Source organism: Humulus lupulus, chromosome 3, assembly GCF_963169125.1.
Source record: "Humulus lupulus chromosome 3, drHumLupu1.1, whole genome shotgun sequence".
Lineage (NCBI taxonomy): Eukaryota > Viridiplantae > Streptophyta > Magnoliopsida > Rosales > Cannabaceae > Humulus > Humulus lupulus.
In genome coordinates, this window is record NC_084795.1 from 65,736,064 (window position 1) to 65,746,934 (window position 10,871).

The 10,871-nt window shown below is 28.9% G+C and overlaps 1 protein-coding gene and 1 non-coding gene across 3 annotated transcripts; one reads left to right on the forward strand and one right to left on the reverse strand.

Annotated features, from left to right (window-relative positions):
* Nucleotides 1–526: 526 nt before the first annotated feature.
* Nucleotides 527–6,796, reverse strand: LOC133822779 (uncharacterized). Of its 2 annotated transcripts, XM_062255221.1 has the most exons (14): nucleotides 6,343–6,791; nucleotides 5,468–5,558; nucleotides 5,252–5,336; nucleotides 4,863–4,932; nucleotides 4,549–4,618; nucleotides 3,705–3,774; nucleotides 3,366–3,411; nucleotides 2,998–3,268; nucleotides 2,695–2,915; nucleotides 2,504–2,578; nucleotides 1,752–1,812; nucleotides 1,511–1,591; nucleotides 1,160–1,239; nucleotides 527–876 (listed from the first exon to the last, which is right to left on the reverse strand). In XM_062255221.1, the coding sequence occupies exons 1-14, from the start codon at nucleotides 6,477–6,479 to the stop codon at nucleotides 798–800; spliced, it is 1,437 nt and encodes a 478-aa protein (XP_062111205.1). In that variant the 5' UTR covers nucleotides 6,480–6,791; the 3' UTR covers nucleotides 527–797. The 2 variants fall into 2 exon arrangements, with proteins under 2 accessions (XP_062111205.1, XP_062111206.1); XM_062255222.1 differs by lacking the exons at nucleotides 5,252–5,336; nucleotides 5,468–5,558 and having other exon boundaries at nucleotides 6,343–6,796.
* A 3,778-nt stretch (nucleotides 6,797–10,574) lies between these two features.
* Nucleotides 10,575–10,648, forward strand: TRNAI-AAU (transfer RNA isoleucine (anticodon AAU)). The gene has a single exon. It is a non-coding gene; the product is annotated as a tRNA-Ile (tRNA).
* The last annotated feature ends 223 nt before the right edge of the window (nucleotides 10,649–10,871 follow it).

Below are 10,871 nucleotides of genomic sequence, written 5' to 3' on the forward strand. Positions count from 1 at the left end.
TTGAGAGTTACAACAAAAAATTATATATTATATATTTAATATAATATTAAATATTATACGTAGATTTTAAATTTAAATTTCTTGCTAGATTTAAAAAAAAATCAATTTATTACTAATTCATAGTAGATTATATTATATGTATAATATGATATTATTATAAAGAGTAAGTTTAAGTTTAATTAAATTTTATTTAAGTTATAAAACGTATGATTTTGTTATTTTGAAATAATTATTATGGTAAAATATCTTATTTTAATTTGTTCAATAATGTATTATTTTAAAATAATTATCATTGTAAAATATCTCAAAAATATCATATTTTAATTTATTTAATTAATTTTTTTATTTTATTTAAGTGTATACAAACTACAATTAAATATAAGAATATTCTGTTAAATGTAAGAATATTCCGTTAAATTTAACATTAAAAAAATAAAAAACCGTGAATTTCCGATATCCAACATATTATATTATTGTATATAATTATAAAAATCTCAAACATATATGTATATGTAAGTAAACGACAAAAAAAAAAGGTCAGACAAATTTTTGAGTAAAGCGTATATAGCCTGTTGGTATATAGTGCTATAGAACAGACTTCAAATCAACAGTACTGTGATTGCAGTTCATTGAATGATATTTACAATTCTTTCAACACTATCAGATGATCAATGAATTATGACTATGACATTGTATTTGCCAACCCTACGAGTGCTTGCTTCAACTAAAATCACAAACAGTTGACATATAATTCAAAAAGAAATATCTATTGCTCACCTAGTGTCACAACTTCTAAGCTACACATCATATACAGTCAATCGCTCCTCAATAATGACACGGCAGATGGGGCATTTTTTACACTTCTCACAGCATGTTCTGAGAAGCATCAAAGCAAACACACGAGTGAACTAAGCTACACATCAAGTGTTAAAGATTTTCTGGAAATAAGCAAGGCAATATGGAGAATAAATTTCTATTAAGTACATTTTCTTTTCAATCACATTTGAATGGTTCGAAGAACGGTAAAGGTAATCTTAATTTAGTTGAATAGAAGAATGAGTTTTCAATAAATATGTTTACCCAAATGAACATTTTTCATGTAAGATAATAAAGAAAGGACAAAAAATAGCAATGAAGCTCCATAGGATTGATCACTTACCTACAAAGAATGTGATGTCTACAAGGAAGCAAGACAATGTCAATCTGGTCTTCAAAACATATTCTACAAAGGATCTTTTCCTGAGTTTCATTTCAATCAGATCAAACATGTCAGCAGAAGAGACTCATTAATACTGATACAAGAACTAGAACTTCTTTAACACTTGAAAACCATTTAATCTATTCTTATGATAACACCGAAGAAAAAATGAAATAATCTGGACAAATTCCTTCTACCAGTGAAAGACAACATGTTTGTCTTCTTGCAGCGGTGAATAGTGATAATAATAACTTTCAAGAAAACATTGAAACTTTGCATAATTGGAATAAATTTGCAAGAAATGAAAATTACATTCTGAAGTCTTTCAAACTCCTGTTGACTCAATTTTGTAACTTCTGTTTGCTCACTTAGTGCAGCTTGTAATCTCCAAATCTGCGCAAAGAAGAATGGAACAAATGAAGCAACTGGAAATCCTATAGAACTCAGTTCATTGTATTATTTAACTTCATAATGAAAAGGATGTTGCATTAGGGAGAAAGAATGCAATTAAGAGATACCATGGCAGCCTAATAGTAGAAAAACAATAGTTCACCTCATCAACAAGATCTGATTTAGGCATCTTCTTCACAACATCAGATGAGAAAGTGTTATAGCTGAATCAAAAGGAAATAAACAAAATTAATATTTATTCATAGCTTTTATTTAATTTGCAATACTTTACTTTTTATTGATGCACATGGGATTATCCAAGAAACGTGAACCATAACAAATAAATGATTGCAGAAACTATGCTTGCACCTAAAAAGCTCATAGATACAAGAAATGAAAACAAAAATGCAAACATCGATCAACCACAGCAGACAACAGTTATTTGATATGTTGCCGAAATCAACAAGACAATAAAATCACCATTTTAACTACTATAGTACAATAGCCATCAGAATTGAACTTGGAGTAATATAACATATATCGAAACAACTGTGTGTGTGTATATATATGTATAGATAAACTTTATACTTCAAGTCCGCATCCTTCCTCATCAGTTTTATTCTATTTTATATGGATGATGTGTTTCTATTGCCTGCTCTAATTGGTTTTTAATTGGCAAGGCAGAGTTGCAGGTCAAGCATCTCTACCTGGCAGAAAGAGAAGACTTGCAACATTGCAGTGTCTATACAACCATTTAAGGTGCTAGGAACTTGGAAAATATGATTATAATTTAAAAGACCTCAAAAATGGTTCAAATAACTGAGCAGCAGGTAAGAAGAAACCATGCATACTTAGGTACAATTGTATTCACTACTTTAAGTTCAAGGCACTAGAAAATATTATAGAAACACAAACCCTGAATTCCCCGCACTGTATATTCTAGCCTGTTCCTCTCGACTTCCTTCATCAATTGACCACCAACCCAGCAATCTGTTGTCAAAATGAACATACACTTTGAAGAACTAATGTAGTAATTGGTATCTGTGTTAGATAAGAAAGATAACCAATCATTCAAACTTAAAACTCTCAGAAACATAAATTGACACCTTGAACCGCGATGCAAGAACCCAAAAAAATCTTGGACTTTTGATGCTATGGAAAAATATCTTCTAGATCCACTATATCTTCCAAAATCACCAATATGAACTAGAATAACAATTTTCTCCACAAATCTGTATGTAGCAAATAAAACCCCAGCTCCTTGCAGTAAAAGAAGAGGAGAAAACACTGCAGGAACTGAGAGATGCCTAGCGCCTGATGGTGTTCCCTGAAATGTGCTAGAAATGAAGATAACTAAAAAAAATTCAAGAAATAGCCAAAACATACACTTCTCATATTATCTTAAGTACCTCTAAGTACATAAAAAGCAGGATCTGGAAAACAATCACAGGAATTTTCATAATATGTCCGCCAATATCCTGCAAATCACATATCCCACTCTGGTGCTGGTTTTCGTCTGAAGAAATTACTAAACCTCTGTTCCAGTCAAGATATCTGATAACTGAAGTTGAAGAAGAAGACGAAGATGAAGATGAAGAGGCTTCTCTGATTTGAGAATGCCTATGTATTGCTGGATTATACCACTTAGTGCAAACAAGAAAAGCAAATCCCTCTGCAATTCTATGAAACAACAAACATGGATTATTTTCACAGGTGAGGGGAAAGGGAGAGGGTGGACATAGTTGCCACAAATTATTTAGGGGAGAAATATTTTTACCCGAAGTTAATAAATAAGTCCCACCAGCCTAAAGCAGCTACATCACCTACATGACATTGACATTATAAAGCAATTTAGTCTTAAAATACACAATGCGCTTTAGTTCAACTATTAATGCATACTAACTACAGAAATGACTAAAAGGCCAATTCTGGTTAGGTATTCATTCCAAACCACAAAATGAAACCAGTATATCACCATTGTCAATATAGTAAATAAAAATTGTACACAGACTGAACTATAAGATTGTGATAAAACAAAACTAAATCGCAAGGTGCATCCACATTGAGAAATATAGAAACTGCAGAGTATTTCAGTCAAGAATAGAATAAAACTCACCACATATCTTCAGAAGAGTGAATATTGTCGCAGCAATGAAGAACACCATAGATATTGAAACCCAGAAGTGCTAGTAATAAAGATTCATAATTAATTAACTGAAAAATTAGAATAAAGAAAAATATGTATAAAATTATTTATGAGTGGTAAAAGCAAATAACATACGTGAGTAGGAGCATAAATCATGACTATTATATTAAAGTTGATATGAAATTGATAAAAATAACATGTCTCTGAAACACCAAGGTTAATAAATAATACCAGGCCTAAACCTGACTCAAGCAGCTAAAAATATACATATTCTACAAAATAAAAGTTATCAAGTGTAAAATAATTAAAGAAGAAGAAATAAGAGTTCACATATCCAAAGTTTTCCTCTTTTTGGTTCTATCCTCTTAGTTTCATGAATTTTACTTTTAAAATTTCGTCCCGATATCATTTTGGGAATTCGCAATGCCAGATATAGTGTCGCTCATTTGCATATATTGCATATCATTTAAAATAATATAGCACTGAATCCCATAAATACCATGATTTTGTAAAAAGATTAAAGAAAGATTCCCAATACACCCATTCACTAAAGAAAAATTGGTGCTCTGCCTCTGATAGTATAAATTCTGAATTTCTTCAGGAATTTCAGCATATGCAGTGCAAGCCAAATATTATTAGAAATTATAGTCATATAGAAGCTAATGAACAGCATGAATTGATTATAAAGGTGTCGCTATGATCAATAAATTAAACAGTTGGGTGAAAAATGATAAATTCAAGATAATTATAATAGCATTAAAAACAATATTTCCAAAAATACTCTTTAGCTGATAATCTATGAGTGCAAACTTACAGGAAGGGTCTCCCATATCACATCGTCACTCATATTTTCTTCGTCTCCAGGCATTAGAGCTCTACACATTCTACAAAAAAGAAACATTCATTAATCGTTACTAAAGCTGACAGTGTGATACTGAAGGTTAAATGAATTTTGTAAACTACAAAGAAAGTAACGTATTTATTGGTTTTGTAGAGTTTATCCGATTACCATTGCAGAAAACATATATCCATTTAATAATTAAAATCAATGCTTCTCGTTACTGTACTGAATAGGTCAACCCAAAAGTGAAGTTAAAGGTGAAAAGGCAGAGAGAGACAAATAGATACCTGATATTATCAACCAAAGTCGCTATTTCAAAAGCTAGCAGGGGCAGAAAGACAATCTTCAATGTGACAACTGCAGCAAATTAAATTTTGCCATGAAACAAGAAGGAATAAGGCCAAAACATTCTAAATCACATTAACATGAACACAATACCATGATCATCAACATATTGTCTAATGTATGAGAATTTGAAGACATAATACAGCTTTCGAGTAACTCTCTTAGAAAGGCAAGTCACGAACCGGAGAAGACAACTGCTTGACACCCATAAAATGTGGCTTTATGAAGAAGAAACACACACACACACACACAAACATGTAGTATACAAAGGGGGGGAAAGGATTCCTAAACTATCTAATAATTATTTTGAGTAGAAATGCATTCCTCATACCATAATCGTTTTGAAGATAGATACAAAGAAGAAGTTCAAAAGCCACAAGCAGTGGAGTTGCCAAGACAGCATGATAAGGTGCCCACTGAACACGAGAGCAAATTGTATTAGTTAGGTGTATAATGTGTTAGTGTGTCACTACAATAAGAAGCTTTTATTTCGAATATATATTCTCATATATGAAAGACAGTACTATTTCTAAGATCACTATCATACATGGCGATCACGAGGCAGAGATGGGGCTGGTAAGGAGAACCTAGCTCGTGCAACAACTACATGGAAAAGCCACAGAGGGGAAAATACTACCCTGCAGAGTAATGACCACAGAAAAAATTACATACCAACTTAGAATAAAAGTAGCACTCACAATATCATAGGCCAGTATAAAAGACACAGCACACAAGCAAAGAAATCTGCAAACCTCAAATTATACTAGAATAGGGAAAATCTATATCACATTGCAGCTGTTCATAATTTAAAACAAATAGCAAACAAATTTCCATACGTTTGCTAGTAAAAATAATACAACACAGACTTTATTGGAGTGCTTCTTTCATAATTCATTATTTATTTTTGAATGAGCATGCATAAAACCTTAATAAGTCATTAGATTTTGTAAGTTTTATTCAGAAAACAGTTTCTTCTTCTTTCTTTTTTTTTTAAAAAAAAAATTATTTATGGGAAATCTACAACTACACTAAAACCTATGAAAGAATTAAGGTATAAGTTATTTATTTATATAGTTGTTAGTGTTTTGAGCCAGCCGTGAAACTTATTTAAAGCACAGTTACCCTTAACAAGGTCAATGTAAGCAAGAATGATGCTAACAATAGCAACTTAAGGACACAATTAAGCAGAGCCCATAAGTTTACTATCTTAATAAACAGGGCAATTCAGATTAATCCAGCCTTCAAATTGACGGATTGGGCACCTTTCTTTATTGAATATAAATCTTAATGCTTCTATTTTCTAATCATTATCTAAAAAATCAATACTTTTCTCCTAATCCCTTTAAATTTCCCGGAAACAAACAGTTCCCAGGAAAGAACAAAAAAAGTTGACAATAATAATAAACAGATGCAAATACGAACCACCATGGATATCGAACGGCCCGGTGGAGCTTGAGGACGAGTAAAATTGTGAAAGTGAAGAGTAAACCATGGGCTGCCAAAGCGTGCAGAGACTTGCCCACCCGCCTCCATGTCATCACTCTCCTCTGACCCAACATTTTCAGAGTAGGCAGCTTCAAAGAAAAAGATAAACTTTCTATTTATATGTATGTATGTAAGTATATGAATACACAGACTAAATTGGTGCAATTTGGCGAAAGAGTATAACAGAGGAAAAAGGGTCGTCGGTGTTCCCAATAATGGAAGAAGAAAAGTGAGCCCTTCGATGAGTCGAAGGGAGTTCCTTCCTTCCGATTGCGTCTTCACAACTTCGCTTTCGAACGCCTTCACAACTTCGCTTTCGAAGGCGCCTTCACAAGAAATCAACTTTCTTAATTTGTTGGATAAAGGGACGTTTTGGACCAAAATACCCCCAGAGAAGATCAAAGGAAAAGCGGAGTTTCTTTGGCATAAATGGTCAAAAACGAGATTATCTCATAAGCCTCATATGTTTATTATTTCGGGTCCCAAAAAAATCAAGTTTGACAATTATTGATTGGTTCATAAAACAAATGGCATGGCACACAGACATGAATGCCACTCTTAAAGGAATTAATGTTCACACCTGAAAATTCTATCTACATTTTCAAAAGGAAATTTAACCCAAAGATCTTATGTTATCCTCCTAAAGAAGCTAATTCAATAATGTTGATGCTTCTGTTTTTTATTTATAAAAAAAAAATAACTAGTCTAAGTGTCAACTAAATATTCATAAATTCTAAAAATATCCCATCCTCGTAATAATTTATTATAATTAATATAAAAATGTTCAAGCTTTGTATTTTTTTTTCCTTTGTTGATTAATAACATTCTTTATTCTTTTCCCTCAAAAAATTATAAAAAATATTCCTAATTTTATATGTCTCCTTACTATTTTTTTTAGAGAGAAAGTATTTAAATTCGAGATCTTCTCTTTATGAGCAGAAGTACATGGTTTGTCTGGCACTATTTTCTATTTTTTATTTAAAAGAATGATAACAGAAAATAATTTTTGTAATTTTCAAAAAACAACATGAGTTTAGTTAATATTTTTTAAAAACTATTTTTTAGTTTTATTTTAAAAAAATCTTAAATAAAAAATTAATAAGGAGAATTTTTTTGAAGAGTTTGTAATAAATAATGAGATAAAGTAATATAAAATAAAAAATGATAAAAAATAAGAAAAGAGAAAGTAAGGAAATAAATTTTGAAGAAGAAAAATGGAGAAAAAAGAAATTGATGCAAAAAAATAAGAGAAAAAAATGGAGAGATGGAAAAGATGAAGAGATAGAAAATGAGTATATAGGAAATGATGAGAGAAAAAATAAAGAGATTAAAAATAATGAGAGAGAAAATAATATTAAAGAAAGTCAGGAGAAAGAAATAAAGCAAGATAAATTAATGAGAGAAAGTGATGTCAGATAATAATAATAATTAAAAAGGTTACGTGATAATTTTTTTTGAGAAATACTAATAATAATTTTATTTTGTTCTCAAAATTTTTTATTTTTTTGTAACTTTATTTTTAAAAATTATTTTTTTAAAACAACGTCAAATATTCATATTTGTTTTCAAAAAACAGCATTTAGGTTTTAAAAAAAAAAAAAAATTAATCGTAAAGATAATTGGTCAACTTGTTCATATAAACGGCTGATTTTAATGTTCATAATTTTTCATAATACATACCAGTAAACCACTGTAATTTCATACCCACACCCATTTTAAAAAAAACATGTATTGTATAATTCAATCAAAATATACTTTCATAAACTTACATGAAAAAATAAATTAATAATATTAAACAAACTTTCGTCCATTTCTATAGATCCAAAAGAATAAATAAAATGACATAATTTGGAAATATCTAAACTTACCCGTTAAATTTTTCAATGTTGGTAAAGATTAATGTATTCTTATTTAGGTAATACTGTATAAAAAGTTAAAAATAGAACAAATTCATACCAAAATAAAAATTTAGCGGTAAAATAAGAAGAATATTAAAATGCATGTGGCATAAAATATAAAAATCTGTGATAAAAGATAAATTTTTTACTATTTATATATTAAGTGACACTTGAGAAAAAAAAACTAAAGAACCAAATGGTAAATTCATACTAGAAGTCTAAAACAAAGAGAGGAAAAAACACACAAAATAACTGATTCACAAGAAAATGGCAGACAAACAGTGGAATATTTTTATTAATAATAATGCTCACACAATTTAAACAAATTATACCAACAAAAGAAAAAGAAAAAGAAAAAGAAAAAAAAACTTAATGAGTTTTAATTAATTGATTTTCAAGGTTCTATTACTGTAAACAACTTGATTAGTTTTTGTAAGTCATTTCCTTGGGAGACTTGCATTTATTAATTCTTTGAACATTTCAACTTGTATTGAACTTTATTCCACCCTTAATAAACAAAACAAAAAATGAAGAGGTCATCAACCTAATTTGAGTTAGTGGATAATTAATGATTTATTTACTGGGATGGTTTTTGAAATTTTCAAGGCTTATCTCATGCGTGTGTACACTAAATTATGCATAATTAATATATGAAAATATTTGCGTGTATTATAATTTATATGCTCATGAGTATCTATACACTGTAAATTTCTTCAATATAAAAAATATGTGGATAACATAAATTTTTATTTTAACTGTATTTTTATTTTTTTCTGTTAATTTTAACAGAATATTCTTATATGTAATAATAGATTGTAAACATGACTTAAATTTAAATATAATTAAACAAATTAAAATATCATGATAATTATTTAAAAATTATACAACTATATATTTTGTAACTTAAATAAAATTTAATTAAACTTAATATTATATGTTATATTAAACATATAATATATAATGTTTTGTTGTCACTACCAAATTCAAAAAATATAACAAACATAAACTTAAGCAAACATAAATTAATTAATTAACTGAAATAAGATATTTTAAAAATATTTATGATAATTTAAATAATTAAATCATATTTATTTAAAAATTATAAATGCATACATATTATTTTGTTATCTTATAGATTTGTGTGATAGTTTATTTTTTTATCAAGTGATTTGAGCTCTTTTTCTTCATCAAATTCACCAAAAGACATTGCAAGATATATTATAAACCAAAAATAGTTTATGCATATATACTACTGCCTACATTATAACTTATTCTATTCTTATTTTATTTCTATTATTAATTTTTTTTTAAATATTATTGTATTTTATATATATATATATATCATGTAGTCATGTAAATATATATTTATATCAACATTGTATTTAGATGTTATATATGTAGAGATTATTGATATAAAAATTTATATATACTATAGAATTATAATTTATTCTATTATATATATATTAAAAAAACAATGTAACAATTTTATTAAAATTCTAGATAATATTTACAATTTTAAAACTAATTGCACGCATTATACATTACTTCAATCTAGGATATATATAATATGTTTATAGATATCTAACTCTTTCTTTAATTCATAACACACACGCAATAGACATATGTTTATAGATATCTAACTCTTTCTTTAATTCACAACACACACGCAATAGAAACGCAACTAAGAACATGATTAATTTAAGTTTTGTTTATTAAGAAGAAAAATTATAGAAACATTCACGGGATAGAACCTTCTTATTAATTTAAGAAACAATTGACTGACAATGCCAACTCAACTTAATATGATTTTTAATTATTATCATATAATGTGTTGTATTTGGTTTTGGTGACCATAATAATCTCATTAACATGGAAAACTACACAAATATTTGGTTTAACTAAGGTTGTGACAAAATAAAATAAAAAATACAGATAAGAAGAATTAAAGAAGTCTTAAACGATGAACTATACAATCTATTGGAATGATAAACCATAATTTTACTTATAATTAATATAAATGTTAACGTCTCCGAAATTAGCCCCCACAGAGGAGGAAGCTTCGCTGTTAGACGAATCCATGAATAGTTTCAGACTTAAAATTTGAACCAGTGGTTATGACCACAAAATACAGAAACCAATTCAAGTATAGTTATATCTGTACGTACTAAAAAATAATGTCGTATTCGGAAAGGGAAAAAAAATTCTTTAAAATTTACCTAGCTGACACAAAATCTATTAAATATATAGTATGATAGCTGTCAAAATCATAGTGGCCTATTAGCTCAGTTGGTTAGAGCGTCGTGCTAATAACGCGAAGGTCGCAGGTTCGAGACCTGCATGGGCCAATTGTATATTTTTTTTATTTGAAATTTTGTTGCCAAGGGCTGATTAGATCTTCCAGTGAGGCCCAATTATTGTATAGTGATTAGAACCAGAGCGATGATGCCCAGTTATTCAAACACAAGATGTCGTCTTATGTATCTCTCTCTTCTATTTCGTCTTCTCGTTGTCTCAAATTTTCTTGGTCGTGAGTGGTCGCCTTGCCTCACCGCTGCAATTTGTCTTTTC